This window comes from Nyctereutes procyonoides, unplaced genomic scaffold (assembly GCF_905146905.1).
Source record: "Nyctereutes procyonoides isolate TBG_1078 unplaced genomic scaffold, NYPRO_anot_genome, whole genome shotgun sequence".
NCBI classification, from domain to species: domain Eukaryota; kingdom Metazoa; phylum Chordata; class Mammalia; order Carnivora; family Canidae; genus Nyctereutes; species Nyctereutes procyonoides.
The window spans coordinates 57,937,461-57,961,767 of record NW_026575049.1 but is presented as its reverse complement, the minus strand read 5'-3'; the positions used below and the strand labels follow the sequence as shown (position 1 = coordinate 57,961,767).

At 46.4% G+C, this 24,307-nt stretch overlaps 1 protein-coding gene across 1 annotated transcript in view; it reads right to left on the bottom strand.

Moving 5' to 3' along the window:
* Positions 1-23,867, bottom strand: part of CCDC85A (coiled-coil domain containing 85A) — a 191,173-nt gene extending 167,306 nt beyond the window's left edge. The window contains 3 exon segments of the mRNA XM_055329278.1: positions 15,718-16,681; positions 23,522-23,719; positions 23,721-23,867. Coding sequence (XP_055185253.1) covers positions 15,718-16,681; positions 23,522-23,719; positions 23,721-23,798 — 1,240 coding nt within the window. The 5' untranslated portion in view covers positions 23,799-23,867.
* Positions 23,868-24,307: the final 440 nt, after the last annotated feature.

Here is a 24,307-nt window from a genome sequence, read left to right as displayed (position 1 = left end):
AGGGTTTTAGTTGTCTGTTTTAATTTTCTTTATAAGAAGCAGAGAAAAGAAGTCACATGAGACTCAGCAAGAATATTTACTTTCAAATAGGTTGCATTCAACAAATTAGCATTCTATTTACTTTCTGTGAAATCACTGTACCACAGCCATCTGTACAAATGAGCTAGGATATAATTATCCTATCAAGACTGAATATTAAAGATGACTTAAACATGAACTCAGATAGCAAAGTCAAATCCACCACCGCTCTGTGATCTGGTCAGGAGGCCTTCAGAGAAGGATAGCTCAGAAGGGCCCAGACTTGGCCACCATGGCCAAAAGATTTCTTCCTTTCCTTTCTGCCTGCGTTAGACCTTAGACTCCCATGCACAAGAAAGTCCTCCAAACAGGTGAAGAATGCCTGCTGTCTCCTGTCTGGATTATAAATGGGGGATTTTTTAGATTGATATGGGGTACCCAAGGAATTCTGGTTTTTCCAACATTTAGTAGCGGATGCTGAAGACCATGAAGCGCCAAGAGTTTACAAGTAGATGGGAAGAAACATCCTGCAGGCTAAGAGCCAATGCTGCCAGCTGTCCTAATACGTTCCCTTCTCCTCCACATCCCTTTTATCACATTCTGGGTGAGCCTGAAGGAGAACAATGTGAAAGCTTGCTTGTCATCTGAAAGCCTATAAAATCACAATGAAAGTCTGAGTCAAGCTGAGCTCAAGAACGTCGCTTGACCTCATGGCAAGTGCTTCACCATGTGCTCACCAAATTCTAAGATTCTACTCAGCAAACCAGGCTTTTCTTGATTTACATTATCCTCAGAGTCCAGGAACCGTGACTACAGGGAAGTAAAGGATCCTGTGCTGCTGTCTCATACACCCCACTGCTCCAAAGTACTCTGCTACAGGGGATCCCTGGGTGATGCAGCGGTTTGGCACCTGCCTTTGGCCCAGGGCGCAATCCTGGAGTCCCGGGATCGAATCTCACATGGGGCTCCCGGTGCATGGAGCCTGCTTCTCCCTCTGCCTATGTCTCTGTCTCTGCCTCTCTCTCTCTCTCTCTCTCTCTCTCTCTCTCTCTCTCTCTGTGACTATCATAAATAAATAAAAATTAAAAAAAAAAAAAAGTACTCTGCTACAGTGAAGCTGGATCTTCAGTGAGTTCAAGTAGGTGTTGGGAGAAGGTTAGGCATATGTCTGTGTGTGTAAAATGGAAGGAAGAGAACCAGAACCAAATTTCATTTTACAGATAAAATTAGCAATTTTATTTTTTCTGAGCTAACGAAATTCAGTATGCTGAATACTATTAAACACTAGCTCTTGGGGTACCTGAGTGGCTCAGTTGATTAAGCATCCAACTCTTGATTTCGGCTCAGGTCATGATCTCAGGGTCCTGGGATGGAGCCCTACAGTGGGCCCCTGCCCAGTGGGCAGTCTGCTTGAAGGTTCTCTGCCTTTCCCCCCACGTGGGTGCATGCACGCACACACACATGCACAAGTTCACTCTCTAAAATAGATAAATATTTTTAAAAACCCACAGAACTAGCTCTTAAATAAGTAAACCTTCCTATAAGAACTCAGAATTGAGGCAGACAGCCAATTCAAGGAACCTCACTGAGGTCACAACAAAGCTCACATTTATCTAATTAAGCTATTAAAATAGACAGTCTGCCCAGACAGTTCCATAGCAAAGAAAGGAAAAGGGAAGGTGCAACAAGCACCTCAGCAGTTGCAGGTAGAGGTTATCAACAGTTTGGTTTCCTTTACAGAATTTATATTTTGTTTCCTCTCCAGCCCCAGAGGGCACCACAGAATAAAGAACACATAGTGGAGACTAAGGACAAGAACCTAAGGTCAAAGTTTTCGAAGATATGCCAACATGGATGTCTATCTCTGAAAAAATCCCCATGCCTATAAGTTAACTTCATTGTGTGTTTTTATAACATACGTATCCCTACAGATGTGACCAAGTATGCACATTCAGTGACAAGAAGAATCCAGAAACGGTATTATCAGGGACCAGCCATTCACTGGTCCAGAAATTTGGCTGGTGTGTCCAAAATATTGGCTTTTGGTGTCTCTGGCTTGGACCAAAGGTTTTCAAACTTTGTAAAGTCAAATCTGTTCAAGTAAAAGCTTAAGCAGAAGTGTGAACAAACCAGGTGAATATAGGGTTGCCCCAGCCGAGGGGTACAGTGGTTGGGGCGAGGGGGTGAACCAGCCTATTTCCCTTCACTCACTTCAACCTGTTTCCAAAGAGGCTCCACGGACCCACGAGGGCTCAATGGAGCAAAGTCTGAAAATGATCTGAGACTTAACATCCAACACCACAGGCTAAAATGAGGTCAAAATACTAAAGTGGCAAAACATCAAAATGAATGAACTATAAAGGCTAAAGTAGGTTAATTTTCCTATCTAGACTTACCAGAGGGTCAACGGGTTTCAAGATTATTTTTCTTTCTTTATTGTTTTAACAGAATCAGTTCATTGATTTTTACTTAGCACTATCTTTCTGCCTTCCAGGCAACTAGGCCATATTTTCCCCCAAATCTTATAACATCTTCATTACTGACTCAGAAGATTGCAGTCAGAGGATAGATTTTCTTAACTGATAACCCTCACTGTAAAACTCCTCCACTAAAAAGAAGTGGTCATGCAGCATAACCTGTGCTAGAAAGAATAAAATAATGGAAGAGGTTTACATGGTGGCATAAATCTGAGTCTATAGAGCCCTGAAGCCCTGACCATTGTACAACTGCTTAGCCCAAGAACACTTAAGAAAAGGAATAAAAAAAAAAAAAAAAACTATTAGCATTAAACTGAGTTATAAAATCCCAACAAGAGTTTTGTTTCGTTTTTTATTGCTTAAGAAACTCCGCTTTCCAGGCCCACTTGGTTTAATTACAACGTCTAGAGAATGGAGAACATTTTACGTTTCTCCCCATTTGGACACAAACCCTGTTAGTAGGAAGCACCCACGCACAACGTTTAACACTTTGCCTAGCCCCTACTTAGTTTCTAAAAGGATCTACCGCAATCTAGCAAAGACACCAGCACAGATCTACTCATCATTTCTCCAATGCTGTTTGCTCAGTTCTCCCAGACATCCCCACCCCTCGTGCCAGCCTACCCAGATCCAGGCACTCCCCAGGACTCAAGCTTACAACACACTTCCATAAGCGGCCAACCCTGGCCTGGAGCCCATGAGCCACCTCCCAGGCCCACAAAGACCCATGGCACCAGGAGTTCATTCTGTTTGGTTCTTAATCATGCACCTTGACTGTTACTTCCATCCTCCCACGGGTGTGTCAGACCATCAACTCTTGAGTGCGAGGGGGGCTGTGGCTCGCTTTGCTCTACCTCATGCAGTATCTATCACCATGCTGCACCCACATGAAACACTTAATAGTTGTTGGCCCAACATTTATGCATTATTCCCAATAATCTCCCATCCACACATGGAACAGTGCAGAAATACACAAAGTGAGCCACGAACAGAATTTGGTCTTCTACTACCACCCACACTTAGGAGTCTTTTATCAACTCATGCTTCCCCCTTACTGTCATTTATGTTTGTTTTACTATGTTGTTTATCACAGGACACACTCCGATTAGCCTTTAATTTGTTGTAATAAATCTCTATTATCCCTGGCGGTGTTGAGAACTTGTAGCTGCCTGATGAGTCAAGGCAATGATTTACAACGAGATTGCTTAGATTTTTGCCCTTCCTCTCACTTAATGTTACCCTCCCGATTTCATTCAAGAGCCTTACTCCAAACGAGTTCCTACACAGCTGTAAAGTAATAGGATTAAAATGAAGAAAGGAGAAAAGGTCTTCATCCTGTCCAAAGGTTTCAGAAAAAGGCCACTGATATCTAGTTAGAGGAGACACATCATCATCACATGAAGAGCCTGGTGCCATGGACTTGTCATCGGTTTACTCTCCTAAACTCTAGGTGATAGCCATACTTTCCCATGTGGTGCAAGGATGGCAAAGAAGGAACACCTGGGTGGCTCAGTGGTTGAGCATCTGCCTTCATCCCAGGGTGTGATCCTGGAGATGCCAGACCGAGTCCCACATCAGGCTCCCTGCCTGGAGCCTGCTTCTCCCTCTGCCTATCTCTCTGCCTCTCTGTCTCTCATAAATAAATAAAATCTTAAAAAAAAAAATGGCAAAGAAACTTGAGAAAACTCCAGTCTCAGTTGAGGAGAACATGAAATCCCTCATTCTGATTTTCCAGAGCATCGTTCCACTAAGCAACGTTCAAAAACCTGGAAGTGTCCAAACAGAACGCACACATTTCATACATGGCCAGTGCATTTGCAGTCTGCCCTCTGACATGTGCCCAAGCACAAGAAACCAGACATCAGGCTGACTTCAGAACTGTACAAATCCCAAGTCACCTCCACTAGAGCCTTTCTAGCTCCTTGCGCACCAACAAGGTATTCAGACTCACCAGTGTCGCCACTTGAAAAGGGATTGGGTCCACCCTATCATTATTAGGAGGCCTCCTACAATCCTGACCAGGTCCCCATCAAGCACAATGAATGGTGCACAGAGCACATTTAGCTCAATGGTCCTCATGTTGGACCACGCACAGTGAAGTCTCCTCAGCACAGAAGCCCCCCTGGGATACCAACCTTACTGTTCTCAGGTAGGAGCCCAGCCCCAGCAGCACAAACACTGGAAGACGACGGTGGGACAGCAGAGAGAGGAACCCCCAATCTAAGCTGGCCAGAGCCATAGGAGGCTCTGTCCTGGGGAGAAAGTGGGCAAGAATCTGGTAGCGATATGTGGATTATGAATCCTGGCTTCCACTGAGTCACACGGACTGTGCTTAAGGGAAACTGAATTAACTCTGAGAATTCTGTTTATCAACAAACATACCAAGGGGAAACCAGATTTCCTATGATGGCAGCGATAAAGTACCCCGAGTGTAGTGGACACTGGAAATGTACCTGGTATTGCATTGTTGAATCTGAACTCTGGGCTACACATTATTCCAAAAAAATGTTCAACAGAGTTGCAGCACTACAACATTTGCCAGCTATCTCTTTAGGGAGAAAGACTGATCTTTAGTAAATATGTTTTCCTGCATTAAATATCCAAATGATCTTCTATGAAATGATAGTGTTAGATGAGGATTATGATTTTATAGTGCACGCCTAACAAAAGTAAAAAGCTGGCACTTCCAAGTTTATTTTTAGGTCCTTTATATCTGGAAAACTTAAATTCTGGGACTATGGACTTAACAATTCCCTATCCGGAGCCCCTTACTCGAGGGAGAAATTATTTTGCCCACAAAAGGTGGTGGTGTGCTAAAGGTCACATAGCAAGAAAGAAGCAAAGTCAATCCCATAGATCCACATCACCAGCTGGGCAATTGTGCCAGGATGCCTTTATTTAATTTCTTAAATTATTTATATTGAATTTGTGGGGACTTCAACAAACTGGGGGACTCCACGTGAACAACTTTAGGGGCATCTTCTCCAGGAATGTACTAACGGACTCTTCACCACTTTTTTGAAAACAAAAAACAAAAAACAAAACAAACAAAAAAAACCTCAAGTATAGTCGACACACATCGTTAACAGTTAACCCCAGTTTCAGGGGTACAACATAGTGATCCAACTTCTCCATTAATTAGGCCACACTCACCGCCAGCATAGCTGTCACCGTACAACCACGCTCTATTCCAGTCCCACGGACTGCATTCCCTAGGCTCTACCTTTTATTCCTGAGGTTTATTCACTCCACAGCCAGAAGCCTGGATCCCCTACTCCTCCTCACCCATTCTCCCAATCCCCCCATCTCCCCTCTTCCTTCTGGCAACCATCACTTTGTTCTCTGTATTACAGATCTGGATTCTAGTTTTTGTTTATTCATTGGTTTTGTTTTAGATTCCACATATGAAATTATATCAGATTTGTCTTTCTTAGTCTGACTTTATTTCCAAATGTTTTCCACAGCGGCTGCACCAATTTATATTCCCACCAACAGTGCACGAGGGTTCCTTTACTCCCACATCCTTGCCAACACTTGTGCTTTCTGGTCTTTTTGATTTGCAGTTGCCTGATGAGGGATGTTGAGCATCTTTTCCTCTCTCTTGATGCCTTTTAAGGAGTTAGTGCATCACACTAGTTTAGTGGGTTTTTTTTTTTTACTCGTTATTTTATTTTTAAGGATCTTTAAATACATCTTAAAAGACCTATCATTTCTACTCACAATTAAAATAGAACTTGGCTAAAGGAGGTTTATAAAGTTGTTTCACTGCTTTAAGGCTTTAAATAAAGTTTAAATGCCACATGCCAATTTAAGGATGGTTATTTACATACTACTTTAATATATGAAATCCAATAGATACCTACAAATATAAAAATAACCAAATAAGCTTTGTGAAAACGTTCAATAGTAACAGGCCTAGCTCTTTTTAAAATGACTGTTTTTTGTATACATGGCTGTATAGACTCTGGTGAGAACAAGGTTTCCAATAAAGACAGATTTATGTGGTAGGCCAACAAACCTCAAAGTGGGCAATTTTGAGAACACACAGGGAAAGCCAAAGAGACTGGGGTGAAAACCATGTGGCACATAGTGTTAAGGTAAGAAGGACTGAAGTACTGGTCTTCAGTTTAATGTTAAAGGGACACTATAGAAATAATTTTTAAGCCTGTTCTTCCACAAATTTTGAAAAGCTTGATGGTGCCAAACGGTTTCTCATGAATGTCACTATGCCGGGGGAGCTATTCATGGCAAACCACCTGGATAATGTTTATTTCTAGACCCCCTAATTGATCATAATGCTAAGTGTACTCTCTTCCAAAGTACCCTCACATGTAAAATATGCATCTAAATTCAGCTAGCTCCCCACCACCGCTGCCGCCGCCGCCTCCACCACCACGGCTTCACGACCAGGACAATTCTGGTGGGTTCTTATAATCAGCAAGAGGCCTACCCATGAGTGTAAGACGGGTGCCTGTTAAGGACGTCCACTGCCAGACAGACCCTCTGAAATTCTTCATGGCCTCATCCCCTCACACCGCCTTTGTCTGCTAGCTCATACTTTCTTACTCTAAGTTGACTCTTGGCTCACTTTCCTGGGAGCTGCATCTAATCCATCATCTGCAGATAAGACTAATAACTTGCCTTTCAGGGTCTTATTATTCGGTTTGGGTGAACTGGCACTTGCTGTCTAGGGAAAGAGAAGAGATGCGGAATTAATGAGCATGGTTAATTTGAATTCTCAAGAGTGGTTCAACAGACCAGGCTGCTTCGAACAGGAATCTGCAACTCAGATATTCTGACCTTTTAAATGCCATCAAAAGTGTAACGTAAGTGTACTCTACTTCTGCCTATAGTAGCATAAATCAGAATAACTGGCTTAATTAGTTTTGTTTGCAGCAAGCTGAGTTATTAAAAAACACAACTCCTTGAGAGCAGTTGGTGTTGCCATCTGGCCCATCCTCTTGCTCCTGGTCTCTCTCCCTTCTGTTTCTTGCAGTCCAGGAGCTGACACTTCTCCAGACACCCAGCATTTTGGCAGTGAATGCAAGTGGATGTGTGAGGACAGGACTAAGGTCAGTCCATCATCCCAAGAATATTTATGTGGAAGGAATATGGCCTTGAAGTGGGGAAGAGTCCACGTAGGCAGAAAAAGGGCAGGAAGGTTTTAGCCTGAGGCTATTCCTTCTAAGATGCATTTCAGGAGCTGACCATTGAGCTGTGAACCATGTGCCCCATCTGGCCTACTCAGAGGTTCCCAGGCAACAGATATGAGCTCTCCTGCTAGACCATCAGGTCTTCTAAGCCAGTTTCTACTGGCATTCACCTTGTCTCATTCTTATCATTGCAGGACTCTGGTTTTCAGGATTATCCAACAGGACTGGAGGAAGAACAGTTCTCTCTTCCATTTAGGATCTTCATAATTAACATTACCCCTACTTCAAGCGGCCTCAAAGTCTGTAAGATTAAAGGTCTTCCTTATAAGACAAATTTTGTGCCCTGTGAATCAGCTTGATTTTAGCCTTCTGCTAACTGGCAATTGGCCTTGGAGAATTCTTTGAACTTCTTTGGAAGTCAATTTTCTCCTTCAGAAAATGGGAAAGTTAAACTGATAAAATACAGAGTACTTTACAGATTTAAGTTCTAGGATTCTCTGACTTCCTGAACTAAATACAACCACAGTGTCCCAATTTCTTTCTATTCATCAGCATTAAAAAACTCATTCTCAATTGAATTAAAACATACACCTATGCATATATGTGTGCATATATTTGCATGTAAATATTCATCACTAATTAGGTTTTTCTACTAGTAAGCACACATACATACCATGTCCCCACATGCAATTCATGCTTCTCATCGATATTGAGCCAACTAGTAATTACAGACACTCAGGAAGCTGTAGCTATACACAGCCTAGATTAGGAATATCTTCTAAAACCCAAAAGACCCCTTAATAATTGGAAGGAAGGGGGCACCTGGGTGGCTCAGTAGGTTAAGCATCTGCCTTTGGCTGAGGTCATGGCCAGGGTCCTGGGATCTGAGCCGGCTTCTCCCTCTGCCCTTTTGCCCTGCTCATGCTCTCTCACATTCACTCAAATAAACTTTTTAAAAATCTTCTTTAAAAAATTGGATGGAAAATGAGAAGACCTTTCCATTTCCTTTAAAAAGGAAAAAAAAAAGACTAGAAGACAAATTTATGAATTTAGTGCAGAGATGAACACACTGGACTAGAAAAGCCATCTCACCGAAGAAGCATCAGAGACCTTGGAGTCTGTGGCCAAAAGTTAACCAAAACATCCTATCCCTCAACTATATCAGCAGCCAGAAGCAGTGCTCTACATGTTTTGTTTGCAAGATTTTAAAATGTAAAGATTCACCACTTTCTTTTATGTAGCTGAAAAATGAAAGAGGTATTAAAAAAAAAGTCATTCAATAGACTGAAATTCAATACATTTAATGTTCTATTAAGCACACATACAAGAATACTAAATACGATGTGGGTATGTGCATAGAATACAAATAATTAAAACAGTCTGAGAAATCACCAAACCCCACCTTTCTCTTTAACATACTCTGTCTTACAAAAAGCCTACCAAAGGCCTACATAAGAATCTGAAGGAAAAAAAAAAAAACACTAAAATATTATTGGAGTTTTCATTCATCTGGTAATTAAATGTGTGCCTCATTCCAATCCATGTCCAAGACCATATCCCAAGTCCTTCTGCACCTTTCCATAAGGACTCAGGTATGGAAACTCTATAATTCGCAACTCTCTGTTAGGTGAAAACTGTAAATGACCACCATCCAGCCGTGTGTGAAAAGCCAGTTATGGTCTTTTATCTTAAGGAAGACAAACCAGTATTGCCTGCAGAAGGGTGATAATGCAACCTGCTATTTTTCTGCCACTTTCTCTAACACCTCTTCCGCTTAAAGATGCTCCATCTCAGAAAGAGCAGCCACTCTTTTTATTGCAAACTCTTGAACAGCACTCTAAAGATGAGGTCATTTATGTCAGGGGCAGCAATAACCTGAACTTCATTCTCCTGTGGACTAGAGACTTTTATAAATTAGAGTTGAGATTTCATGTCTGGATTCTCCAGTGTCCCATGGTCTGCTCTTGATACTGAATCTCAAAATTTCCTAGATTCTTGAAAATGGGCTAATTTCACAACATGAGACATTCTTAACTTCTTAAATATTCAGAATATAAAGTATTCTTAATATTTCCTGGAATCAAATCTAAAATAATTTTTCAGAAGTACACAATATGTCCCATGAACGTTATGTACTAAAATAGCATTAAAGGCAACTTGGTTGTGCTCAAGTATCCAAAAAGCAAGTATTTCTTATATTACAGAAATATCTGAGTTCCCTTAAGTATAGTCACTACCCAGAAAATAAGCCAAGAGGAACCTTGAAAAGCCAAAGTATGTACCAATGCAGGACACATGGACCATGCACTATAGCTCATGCATCTTACTGCCAGAAGGACACTTTAACGTCATTCATTCCTATTTAAAAAACCATTCTAATCAGTGTGATTATCTACTTTCCCAAAGTATGACCAAGCACTAGAAAGAGAACAGAATTTAGAAACAGCAGTGAGAAAGAAAATAAGTTAAAGTCAGGCTTGCTGAGGGCAGCAAGGAATACTGCTGTTGGCATACTGCTACTTGAAGTGACTGCAAACCTATTATTTGAAAGTAAACATGGAGAAAGAAAAGAATAGCCATGTGGGGCCAGCTGATGTTAAGGGACTCACGGTTCTATCTACCATAGGGGCAAAGGAGGCCTATAAGCATCCGCCGTGGCTACAATTTACAGAGTTTTAGAGCCTAAGGTCATACATTTGTCTGGAAAACTTATTCCATCAAGCATACACTGGCCCAATGATACTTCACAAGTAAAACTTTATTATCGCTATTTTTAAAGCTTTGGCAAAGTTCATCTTCACATTCTTTTTTCTGACCAGTGGAGCTTGACTGATCCCTACACCACTGCCTCCATCTATCTATCATCACCGTGAGTGAATGTATAGCCTTATGGCAGATCACCGTATTTGTACTCATTTGACACTTCTGAAAAGGTGTCCAGCAAATGGAATACTCACCGTAACTTTGCACTTTCTCCTGCTTGGTTTTAAATTATTTCTGTTAAGAGGATAAATGTATCACTAATTAAATGATTTTTTTTTTCTGTTACATCTTCTGGCAACGAGCCAAAAATACAAACATTTAATGGACTTCAGTTGGGTCTAAATAAAGAACATGACCGCAATCAGGTGAAAGGGATTCTGGACTTCGCAGCATCAACTGGTTTCCATGAGTGGATGCTGGATGCATCTGGTTTGACCAAATAGAATCAAACTGAATGTCTGATATTGTTCAGGTACAAATTTATTTATTAACAAAAATATATACATACACACATATAGATTGTAGATACAGATCATCTCCTTTGGAAAAAAGAAAACGGTCCCCTAAATTTAAAAGAATTTTTATAGCTTTCTTATTGCAAGTAGAGTTGAAAACCTTAAATTCTACCGGAAAATACCTTTCTAAGCCATCTAGGTTTTCCAATAATAGCTTGCCTCTTAAAATATTTAGAAATTTCTTAATCTGTATTTCCAGTATTAAGCTCTGTCATTAAATCAAAATGTATTCTCATGAAAAATGCACTATGCTTTGCATACACAAGTATGGTATGATAATTGGTTCTATTTTTCAGACCTTCTTAAACTGATGTCCTATCGAAGCATGTTTAAAACTACCAGATTGCCATACTGAAGCTTAGGGATCAAAAAGCATCATCTACTTCTTTTACCAGCTACATGTCAGTTCACACAATAGAAAACAACACTCTGAGGTCCTCAATTTAAATCAGTTCTGGTATTCTGTAACTTAGAATTTTTCTCCCAGGAGACATTTAATTCCTATTGTCCAAAATCATTCATAAATGATGTTCTGACTTTTTCTAAGCAAAATAAAAGATTTATGAGAGCAATTACTCATGCTATAGTGCACCACTACTTAATTTACAGACAACCTTGCTTCAGAGAATTCCTGCTGGGCTCTCCCACTCGCAGGTTATCTTACCCCTCGTAGACAAGGTCATTTTGTGTTATCAGCATTTTTCGTTCACTCATTAATAACCTCAACAGAGAATAAGGAGAAAGCCAAAAACTCAGAGTAAAACTTATGAGGTGGGAGATGTGAAACGCAGTATTCTCAGTGGGAAACATTCATTAGCATCGCAGGCCTTACTTGATCTACATGCACCATCGGCATCCACTATAAATGGGTTAGAAATCCATGTGCTTCTTTCAGTCTGGATGTGAAGCCTTGAACAAGTAGCTCTTATCTACTCATATGCCAGAGTTTCCCCCAAGTTCACCTAAAAATCCCATCCATCAAAAACTCAAATTTTCAGCACGTACCCCAAAGGTGTTTATCTGAGGACCTTGGTCTGGGGTCAAGGGTTGATGTTCCATAGTACCTGCTGGCCAGTCCTTCTCAGTCTTGGAATTCAACAATGGAAGGAAGGATGTTAACTTTCGTCTTCCCAAGAAGCTCGAGTTCCTCACCACTCCACACACACGTCCACCCATCTTATACAACATGCACTCACCCAGGGAGTGGTTTTCACCTGGTCTGAGCATTAGAATCACCTGAGGAGCTCTTTTCTGCAACGTACACAGGGCCAGACCAATTCAATGTGTATCTGCAGGTGGGGCCCAGGCATTGGTCATTTTTTCAAAGCTACCACAGTGATTTTAATCTGCAGCCAGGTTGAAAAACACTGCTCTCTCTGAAGCAGTGGTTTTGAATCAGGGGGCAATTTTAGCCATTCCCCTACCCCCCTGGGACCATTTGGAAATGTCTGGAGACATCTTTAATGATCACAAACTGAGGGTTGCTCAGAGCCCAGAATGTTGCCAAACCTCCTAAAATGCAGAAGGCAACCCGTTACGACAAAGAATTACCTGGTCGTGCCACTGTCGAGAAGCCCTGCTCTAGAGAAAGAACTGGTAGGAGAAACAACTTGCTCTTTCTAGAGATCCCTCACAAAAGAAGGAAGCCCTAAGAAGCTTTCAGGAGGAAGCTGAACACACACAACCCTGACACTCCATCCAGCAAGGCCGAACGTAGTTCTAAATGGACCCTGCCTGACACAAACCCATAGTTTCCTCATGGGTGCTCTCATTGGCTAGGGTGCTGTGGAAGGACAGCGTGAAGCTACTGGTCACTGGGACATGCTCTAAGACCACAAAGTAAACGAGACCCACCAGGATAATTAGGCAACTTTTTCAAAAGGTCGATAAACAACAGATAATGTCTAGATGTAAGGGTGTTGAATCTACTTCCTCTTTGCGCATGGAATTCTCTGCAAATTAAAAAAAAACAGTTGAATAATAACTTCTAAAAAAAAAAGTAAATGAATTCATGAGCATGTTGTTCAATCTGGAGGGGTTATTTTTCTGTTTTGTCTTTGCTTTGTGCTGTTCTTCAATCAGCTACTCATTTACATGAGGCTATACAGTCTTAGCTATTTTTAAGAAAGGAAAAGTCCCCACATTCACCTTTGTATCCAGTTGGAAATTAAGCCAACTGTTTTAACCAAAGGAAACTCTTGGATACCCAGTTCATCAACTGCTTCCTCCACTGAGTTTGTACCAAGACTTAACGATGTCCAAGGCACAACCAACTAAAACAGTAATTGTTTTCACTGATGTTCCCTCAGAGGGTACATGTGTCTTTTTGGAAGGAACGTTACAAGTAAGACAATATTATGCCCATATGTGTTTCTTTTCCATTTCATTCTGCCATAATGCAGACTTACTTCCACCTGCTTTCACCTACTTTTTCTTCATTCAAAAACGTGCAAGTGTTCATCCAAAACATTCATTATCTCACACAAACTCCAAACAGAATGAATCTATAAATGACTCAATGAATCTGCAATTTGGGATTTATCTTGCTACTGGTTCCCACTTGTTTCTAGGCCAACAATTCAACCGAAGTGTGGGGGGATTAAAGATATGAAAAGTCATGTCTTAGCAACCATATCAAAAATTAATTTGTACCGGCAGGATACATGCAGGCTACCAGCGCCCAAGTTTACAGGCTGATGATCCACACACACCTCTTTGTGCCACTTCATTTTCCAATTAATTATTGAATAAAAATGCAATGCAAATGTACTACAAATATACTTTGGTGAGGATATCAACTGTCAGGTTTGTCACTTAAGAATGAGAAAACCTGAAGTAAACATAAGAATAAAATACAATGTCACTCTAAATGATGCATCTGTTATACAGAAATTTTAGCCAAATAAAATGGTTACATTTTAAAAATCATTTGCTCAATCAATAAGTTCATCTGAATGCAGGCAATAATAAGCCATGATGTAAGGTCATCCTCATCTAGAAATATACCTTTATGCAAGGTATTGCTTAAAAATTGCACTTGAAATCTTTTCTGTCAGTTAATCATGTCTCGATCAAACTTGAGGCGTTCTTTTTTTCAACGAGCATTTTGGGAAAGAAAAGAATTGTTTCCTAAATGAACTACCCGCCCCTTAAGTAAATTATTTTGGGGGGGGGGGTCAAGATACAAAGTTTCCCTAAAATAGTGCACAAATTTACATACTCAATTAAAAAGAAATTGAGAAATCAGAAAGTCATTAACTTGACTTTCCGGTTAACCCATTACCTCCTGAAAACCAGCTTCACAGCTAACGGCTCACCTCATCAGGGTAACATAACTAAAATATCTTTTTAAATGACTTTCATCTCTCATGAGAAGAGCACAGCCAAGGCTGCCCACAGCAATCAGGGCGGCTTCTGGGCCAGTCCTGGAGAGAGGGAGTGAGGGTGCAATTAACGTAGGAAGGGCCCCAGCCAGCCAGCTAGGGGCCTCTGCACACACTTGACTTTGCTTCTCCCGGCCTCCACTTCCCAACCCAACCCAAAAAGCAGCAGCATCCCATCTTCCCCATCCTTTCCAATTCCATCTGCACATAAAAGAACTTTGGATGTATTAGAAGCCAAGCTTCAGGAGTCAATTTTCAGCATCAGGAGAAAAGGATTAGGATGAAATGGGATCCAACAGGTAAATCCCCAGGTACAATATTGACAATTTACCTCTTCGTGTCACTCACTGCTCACACTGGCCGCCTCCACCACTGCTCAGAGCCGACTGCACAGACTCGGCAGCAGCTTTCAATAAAGCAGAAAACCTCAGGTATTTTGGATGAAAACCCCCTACAGTTTATAAAACCAAACACGTTAGTTCTAACTCAACCATAAGTAACATCAAAGGATTGGGAGGGGGTTTTCTTTGTTTTAAGAGATGATTTTTCTCCCTCTTTGGTATTCAAAGTGGTTTTAAACCAAGATGCAGAAAATTTAACTCCTTCCAAAAGGCTCAGGGTCAGGGTTAGAGCTGTCCCAGCAAGCGCAGTGGATGTTACTACACTCTAGAAACCAAAGGAGTGTCTGAACACATCTGTACATTTTCAGGAGGAACATTTACACGACTCAGGGAGGCTGGCTCACGGTGTAAAAGGGCATGCTCTTCAAAGTATGTGTAAGGGAGCCAGGGAGAGGGTGGTGGGTTTTGAAAGAGTATGGAAGGAAATCATTTGATGTGTTTCTCCTGCAAAGGGAAGTTCCCCCAACACATAGAATCAAGGTAAAAGTCAGGCCTATGTACAGGCATTCAGGCAATGTGGCATCAAGCCTGTTGAGGGACACCGTATTTCTTCCCAGTGTTACTGTTTCTCATAATAAATATTCCTTTCTTTATGCACATAAGCTGTGAACCGGATTCAAAAAACCTTTTGGTCAGCCGTTGCTTGAGGACCCCAGTGGGAAACTGTACACAGCTAGGAAAATACTCCAGTTCAAGACCAGAAAACCTTAGCTGGGTTCTCTTTTTTTCTCCATACCCACACACCTCGCCCTGAATTCTTGTTTCTCTCCTTCCCCTGACTCCTCATCCCCCGTCTTCGCCGGGCTTACTTGACTGAGAACTGTATAAACTAAAACCAATCGAGGCGAAGAAACACAGGGAGCCTCGGAAGCAAATGTTGGCTCGGGTCCCCAACCCACTCCCTAGGCAGCACCTGCGCTTCCTACCGTGGCTGGAAAGCCCTCCACGGTTCATGACTCTCTAGCGTCGCCCCAGCCAAAGCGGTTCCCCAGCACGTACTGACCCACCGTTCATGCCACTGTAGACACTCCGGTGATGGGGTGACGCGTCCTCCTGCGCCTGCCTTCGGAGGGTGCCCTCCCTGCTGCCTCCGCCGCTGCCACTGCCGCCGCCTCCTCCGCCCACGAGTTTGTGATCGGGGCTCCCCCCGTAATGCTGTTTGAGGTGCTCAGGGCTGGTGCCCCTGGCTCTGGGGAGGTGCTCCAGGCTCCCACCGAGGGCGTGTTTCTGCAGGTGCTCGGGGCTCCCCCCACTGTGCCTGGCGTGTTCGGGGCTGCCCCCCGGCCTGTGCTTCTGAAAGTGCTCTGGGCTCCCGCTCAGCACGTGCTTGGGCAGCGTTTCGGGGCTGCTCCCGGGGTGCGGGTGCCTTTGCTGTTCCGGGCTGCCCTTGCACAAGGGTTTGTGGTGCTCGGGGCTGGGTCCTTTGAGCGCTTTCGGGTGATCCGGGGTCCCGGAGGCCCTGGGTTTCGGGAGATGCTCGGGGCTGGTGCTCCTGTGCTTGGGGTGCTCCGGGCTGCCCTCGGCCCGGGGCTTCTGCAGGTGCTCCGGGCTGCCCCCGCTCGCGTGGTGCTTGTGGTGGTCGGGGCTGTCGGTACTGCCTGTGCTGGAGGTGCTGCTGCCGTCGCCCACGTCCCGCACGTAGGGCGCCGTGGAGGCCGTCAGCTGGCACAGGCTGGCCTGGCTGTCGATGGAGCAGCGGCTGCCCGCGCAGCCTGCACCCTTCTCCTCGTCCAGCAGCACGCAGAGCTCCTTGAGCTCCATGTTCTCCTTCACCACCTCCTCCTGCTTCACCTCCAGCTCCTTCAGCTTCTGCAGGTATAAGGCCACTTCCTTGTGCATCACCCCGGCCGTGTAGCGGCCCAGTCTCTGCCATTCCCGGGACACCCTCTTGCCTTTCTGCCGGTCATCATCCAGGAAACAGCAGAGGTCCCTCAGCTCCTGGTTGTCCTCCTGGAGTTTCTGGTTGATGTCCTGAAAAGAGGGAGGTGCACAGTTGAGGCATCATCAGGCTCAGACCTCCTGGCAGGGAGGCTGGAACTGGTGGACTCTGTGGGATGTGAGGGGGCGGGTGAGAAGCTGAGAGATGAGAAGCTGATGACTGGCATTAAAACAACAATCGTGGGCACTGGTTACGCTCCCTGTCTGGTGCTTACCTGGATGATCGAATTTTCACAAAATATTGGGGGGATAATGATTATTATGGTTCTTTTACAGAGGGGGAACTGGACCTCAGAGCTGGCCTTCCCAAGGCCACCCCGCCAGTATCTAGGGAGCAGCCGGTTACTTAACAAGAAACCAATAAAAACCAAGGATCCCTGCCCCACCTTCCAGGGAGAAACTGGCTGCTTGGGATCTGAGAAATGCTTCCGACTTCTGAGGCGACAAGCTTTCATCAGCACAAACACAAGCACTGCCCGGTGTTCAGCCCTTGACATGAGAGGAACAGCCCGGATCCCACGGGGGACCAGCACAATTGCCCTCTAGTGGTGTTTCTGTCCCGTGCGTCTAAGCCCCAATGGCTGTCCCCCCTGAGCATCTCCTGGGCTTCCCACAGGAAACACAAGCAACACCAAACTCTTGCAGGATTTCCAAAGCCGCCCCCCCCAAACTGCACCCCTCAGCAAATGCCACCTCCGCCCATCCTGCTGCTCTTCCTAAGAGCCTGTGGTTATGTCTGGCTTCTCCTTCTCCCTCCCCTTTCACTTCTGAGTCAAACGGGTCTTCTGAACCCCACCTCTGAGATTTATGTCATCTTGTCCTCCCATGCTTACCTTCCTTAAAAGAACCTCCCTGCCCTTAGGACAAAGTGCAAAATCCTTCAAGTCTCCCCAGACCCCCAATCCTCTTAACCTGGCCCATTTCTCCCGCACGAACGGCGGTCCACTCATTCATTCACAACCACTTACTAAGCATCTACGATGTGCCAGGCACCAGCCCAGGTGCCAGGCAGGTGTCAGGGGACACAGCAAACACCCTGACACCCTCTGGCTTTCATTCTGGTGGGAAAAACTGGCATAAGGTAAGTATAGAGCACAATGCCGTGCCATGAAAAGTGCTGGGAAGGAAACTAAAGGAGATTAAAGAAAACTATTTTTTAAGAGAAGGCACCTCACTGAAGAGGAGAACATTGGAACAAAGACCTGGGTGAAATGAAGGAGCAAACGTTTGAGGGAAGATGATCCCAGGCAGAGAGAAGGGCAGGGATTTGCCCTGAGACCAACATGGCTGACGTGGTAGTGAGGCCAGGGCGCCTGAAGCACAGCGAGCAAGGAGAACAGAGCTGGGACAGATGAGACCCAACACGGTGGGTGGCAGGGCTGGCTAATGCTGGGCCCTGGCAGCCACGGAGGGACTTTGGATTGTTGGTGAGCTGAGGATAGAGGAGTGACACAACAGGTTCGTTTTATAAAGAATCACCATAGTTCTGTGTGGAAAACAAACCGGAGGAGGGGATAGAAGAAAAGGAGACCAGGCAAAGGTGGAAGTCAGGAGAGATCAGCGAGGAGGCCGCCAGGCTAATCCAGGTGGAGGGAGAGGAGAGTGGGTTGCACAGAGGACAGCCGTGAAAGGGCGGGACCTATCCCCCACCCCCAACTGAACCCCACCGACACTGGCCTGGTTTCAAGGCCCAAGGAACAAGTCCTTCCACTCTTTCTCTTGGAATGCATCCCCCTAACAACCTAAAGGCCTCACTTCATAGTCACATCCCCACAGAAGCCATCCCTGACCACTACCCTCTATCTTAAGCAGATCACCGTGGGGCACCTGGGTGGCTCAGTCGGTTAAGCACCTGCCTCCGGCTCACGTCATGATCCCAGGTTCGTGCAGTCAAGTCCTGCATCGGGCTCCCTGCTCAGCGGGGAGTCTGCTTCTCCCTCTCCCTCTCCCCCAGCTCCTGCTCCCTCTCACTCTGTCTCTCTCAAATAGGTAGAATCCTTAAAAATATAAGTAAAGAAGGTTGCCTCATATGCTCTACCGTTATCCCTTTCACTTTCCCTCTGTGGCCCTTATTACAATCACATATGGTTGAGTGTGGCTATTAGAACTCACCAGACTCTAGTCATAAGAATGGTGACCTCATCTCTTCTGTCCACCTCTACGTGTCCAGAACACAGCACCCCCACTGTAGACACCTGAACCAAGGAACTTTGAAAATGCATTGTGAAGTCCCCCTTTATTCTCCAGTCACACAAATAGTAAAGGGACCGTTTCTAGAAGCACCTTGGTTTGGTAGGGATGAGCCAGGGGGTGGTATTATAGAGCTGCTACCTAAGATTTTCCTTTGCGTTATGAAGCCAGAAAACCTCTAGTCTTCCAACAGAGAACTAGAGGCACTCAGAGGAGACTTAATCCCCTTAAACTCAGACTCCTTCCAACACTTTGATACTGATGAGAAAATAAATATATAACCTCTGCCAACCACACCCTGCACCCTCTGACAGTTTGGGCCTAACATGGGAGTCATTTTCAAGGCCTGAGAAAGAAGATCTCGCACAGCGTGGTTTTAACTCCAATTCTAACTCTTGGTGTCCGACTATTCTGTTTCCTTGTTTCTGATGCCCACCTCTCCCTTCTCATTGCCACTTTCTGATCTCAGGCCTGGCCATCTCCAAACACCTCCCACCTGTATCTAGCTTCCCACCTAGAAAATACTGTCCTCTTCCCTATATGAACTCACCGAAGAGGAGAGATTCCTCTGAGAAGTCTCCCCTAACGCTGGAACAACAGTTGGCATGCAGCAGAGACCAGCACAAATGAATGAAGTAACTTTGCCACTCACCACTTAATGCCTGTAAGCATTCAATGGGCATTTTTTTTTTCAAATGTAGCTACCTTAGCCTCTGGGGGTGGGGGCAGAGTCCATTCTAAAGTCTTTCTTTGTGTAAACTGATGCGCCTGGCATGGTGCCTTGTGTACAGTAAACAGTATGAGTTTATGGATGGATCAACTCTTTAAAGCCCTAGGCCTGTGGCCAAAACAGGATGTGGCTCTGGCTCCGGAGGAAAAAAATGTCATATTGTAGTCTCAATAAGCCTCTGCAAGGTAGGAGTCTGTCATAAGAGAGTAGATGATCTGTTGACATTGATGCTTTTAAGGGAAATCAGAAGGTGTGGATACTCTGAGAAAATAACACTAAAAAAAAAAATTAATCTTTCTAAGCTTCAAAAATTATTCTTACATTTAGTTTAATCCTGATACTTCATAGAAAGTTCAAGTCATGTTCTTCTCCAACTAAATGAACTTCCATCTGAAAATACTTCCTTTTGATCATCCCACAGCTTTTCCTGATTTCTCCAGAACTGGGAAATAAATAGGAGTTGTGCTGCCTCATGGAGCTAATGTCTTTCCAAATGGAGTGAAGCATGTGTACTTCCCAGAATTCCAGTTGAGGTAGAAGAGGTAATGGCAAAAAAAAAAAAAAAAAAAAAAAAAAAAGAGGTAATGGCCTATTTAGCTTTCTTTATCATGCCTTCTTCCAAGAGTAAATAATATTCTTAGGGATACAATTCTGAGCTATTTCCTTTCCCTTCTGTGGAACAGCTAAGCAACCGATTTGATAATAACCTTATAATCCAGCTTCCTCAAACCTTCCACATTAAGATGCGGGTTTCCTTTTCAAAACACTAACTGTCCCTTTAACATTGCCACTGGCCACCAGATGTTATCCATCCGTCTAAAGTGGACTTTTAAAAGATTAAACCCACCTCATTGCATGCCTCTCAAAACTTCATACATGAGACTCTCGAGAACTGTATCTGTGGTTAAAGAATGGTTCCAGTTGGCTATTTTTCTTCATTGCAGGGCGGAGGAGGATTGGTGTGTTGGGGAGCAGAGAGGAACATTAATGTGATGCATAAGAAATCTATAGATTCAGTTCCTCCCAAATCTGTCCCTTGGCCCCTGAAATCCCAGGTCAGAGCAACCTGAACATTGCTATATGCTCAGCAGTGCACAGACATGGTTCTCAGACTCCAACTCCTCACAACATCAGAACCAGAATCCCCTTTCTCCACCCCTTGCAGGATCACACGTTCTAACCAGAGAATGCCAACTAGCTGAAAGAAAAGAAAGTCAGCCCATTTTCAACATCCGATACCTGTGTGACCTTGAGAAAGCTATTTAACCTCATCTACACAGCATTTAATCCTCATCAAACCTCTTGTGGAATTAGCATCCCCGCTTAGCAGATGAGAACACTGAGGTTCAGAGAGGTTCACAGCTTGCCCACGCTGCCCAAATTGTCAGACTCCAAATCCTTTATCTCCGTGCCGCCCCACCCTGCCCTACCCTTGAAATGCTGAAACACTGACAAGTCGGCCAGTGCTTGGATCCAGTCACAGGCCCCTCAAAGGAAAAACTTAGCTCCCATCTCCCCGTCTCTCTAGCTGCAGTACCACCTGGTAGCCTTGAAAATACTTAGATGCAATTTCAAAAGCAGATCACAGAAAGGAACATAAAAAAGAGAAGCGTTGTGGCCTGAAGTACCCTAAATTTACCATCCTCAACTGGGACTCCCAAACCATCAGAGCCAAAAACAAAACCAAAAATCCTTCCTTCTAGTTAAGCCAAAATAAATAAGTGCACAGATCATTTATTCAGTCGACCACATTAATGGATCATTAGGGTGTCCAGGGATGTTCTGGGTGAGGATGATGAATAGGAGGGAGAAGGCTGGTATCTCAGCAGGGCTTTACCACAACCCCTCAGGGCTGGGCCCCAGGCCCTGGAGGCTCTGACGTAACTGGCCAGGGATGATGGAAGGGAGTAGAGGCTGCATCAGAAAGTAACCAGCCTCACCTTTCCAAACTTGTTAAGGAGGTGGACAGGGAAGTCTTTTGATGTCAGGTCATGAATCTCGACCACCAGGAGACCCTCCTACTTGGGGTGAAACTGCCCTTAGCTGGCCTCATAGGTATTTCTCTAAATGAAGCTACTAGATTGAAGATTAGGCTCCCCCACCACTCACCCAGGGCCCCCCTCAATACACACACACACACACACACACACAAGCAATCCACTTAACCCAAGAGAACCTGCAAGTATTTCTGAACTACGATGTCAATGCTCCATACTATTAAAATCCTTGGGAAACTGATTAATTACCTAATTAAAAACTCTTCCAAGCTACATTATAGTCCAAACCATGGAAGATTAAATTGGAAGGTTATGAACCACATAGCTTCGTCCAGCTTTACCTAAGAAATCCAACCCCGGAGGTGCACGCCCGTACATTCACCCGGCCTCTCCTGATGACTGTATCTACCATTGTTTTGTAGTCAAGTCCAGGATTAAAGCTTCCCCTACATTACCATAAAGCACTGTCGCGACCCCTGAGGAGATGGTTATGATCATTTGCATTCTACTGATGACTAAAATGAGGTTCTGATAAATTAATTACCCAAGCTCACCCCCCTGGCAAATGAGGATTCTAGATGCAAAACCACCTCTGAAATGATCTTCCCACTACACCAGCCTGCCTCTAACTCCCCAAGAGTCTGGTACTTAATAAATACTCCATTAGTAATGAATTAAACCAAAGGAGAGTGTAAGCCTTGGGATTTTCCTGCTTGTGGGATCCGCCTAACTGCACCCACTCTAGGAACTATATGACAGTGAGTTGGGGCCCCCCGGGAAGGCCATCTCCACTTGCATCGGGCCCAACCCCCAGGTGAGCACCTAGCCTTCCGCCCCTCCGCACCTCTTTGCCCCCAAATCCCAGAGCTGGAGCCCTAAGAAAGTGTCTACAGCCTGAGATGTGGGGTGGGAGTGCAAGGGTACAAGAACAGCGTGTGCCTGCAGGAATTCGCTCCCTCAAGTCCCTGCAGTGTTTTCGTTTGTGTCTGGCTTCCTATAAACAAAAGCAGAACAATGAGAGGAAGGAATACCAGCAGGCAGCGGCGTGCGCAGCGAGGGGAGGAAGTTTGCGGGGCGCGCTGGGCTGGCAGGGCGGGTCCCGGCCGGGCTCCTCCAGCCCGCGGGCAGGCCCACTGCGGTCCCACGCGGGGCCCTCCAGGGAGGAAAGAAGTTGATGGGTTTTGCTTTTCTTCTTCTTCTTCTTCTTTTTTTTTTTATTTTATTTTATTTTTCTAATAGCAAAGAGGGAAGGCTGATTCAGAAAGCACGCATCCCTGCCTGACACTTGGGGCTGTACCTTTCAAACCCCCTCGCCCCCCCCTCAATGCCAGGGGACATTACAATCAAACTGGAGGTGAACGGGCAAAGGGGGTCAAGGAACCCCAGATGCCGCCATCTGACCTGTAGAGAAGGAGAGCAGAGGAGCAGGTAAAAAACGGAAAGGCCGAGCTCAAGCTCCTCTGCACGGGGCGACACCCGCCAGCTCCGAGGGTGGCGCCCGCGCCCCCTCCCCGGGCGCCCCCTCCCCGCCGGGGCTGCAGAGCACCCGCTCCCCACCCCACCCCCACCCCCACCCCCAAGGACGAAGGTGCCCCGCACTCGCTCCTTCGCTCCCCCGCCCCTGCTGTGACCCGGCCCCCAGACCCGATTCTCCGGAGTTGCGAGGAGAATAAAGGTTCCCGCACGCGCGTCGGCTCCGTCCCGACCTCGCGTCCGCGGCGCCCGCTCCTCCCGCCACCGCAGAGCCGGAGCCGGAGCCGGAGCCGGAGCCGGAGCCGGAGCCCGCACGGGCGCGCCCCGCCGGGAAGGGGCCCGATCGCTTCCGAAGTTCGGAAAAGTTTCCCAAGGGCTGGGCTGGGCTGGGCTGGGGGGCGGGGGGCGGGGGGGCTGCCCGGGAGGGTCACCTGTTGGCGGGGGGGGGGGGGCGGGCCCCACCGCCCGGGCGCCCGCGCTCACCTTGAGCCCGCGGATCTCGCCGAGGTGCAGCTGCAGGCGGCGGTTGACCTCGCGGATGAGGTTGCTGTGGTCCAGCATCGCGCTCACCTTCTCGGCCTCGGCGCGCCGCAGGCTGCGGATCAGCTCCTCCTTGCTCCACTGCAGCAGCTCCTCGTCCGACACTTTGGACAGGTCCTCGGCGGCGGCGGCGGCGGCGGGCGGCGGACGGGCCGCCCGGGGCCGGGGGACAACTTTCCGCCGCCGCCGCCGCCGCCGCCCCTCCGGCCGCCTTCGACATGGCCTCGGCGCGGCGGCAGGTGCGCGGGGGAGGAAGAGGCGAGGGCGGCGCGGGCTGCGCGGGCTGCGCGGGCGAGGGCTGCGCGGGCGAGGGCTGCGCGGGCGAGGGCTCCGCGGGCGCGGGCGCGCGGGGCGCTCCGGCGAGTCAGCGGCACCGCCCGGCGGCCGCTGGGTCGGGGCGGCAGGGGTCGCGCGGGGCCGCCATCCTACCTCGCCATCCCCGCGCGCGCGCCCGCGCACCCCCGGGCCCGGGCCGAGCCCCGCGCGCCGCCGCCGAGGCGCGTCCCAACTCGGCGCAAGTCCATGGCGCGGGGCGCCCGGGGGCGCGCCCCGGGGCCGCTGCCCTCTGCCCCGCTCCGCCGCGAGACCGTCGCCCGCACACGGCCCACGCGCGCACTCCCCGGCCCGGCCCGGCCCGGCCGGCTGCAGCCCCGGCCTCCCTGCGCTCCGGGGCGAGCTAGGGCGCGCCGGGCTCCGCGGCGGCTGGAGCGGGCGGCCGCCTGTGCGCTC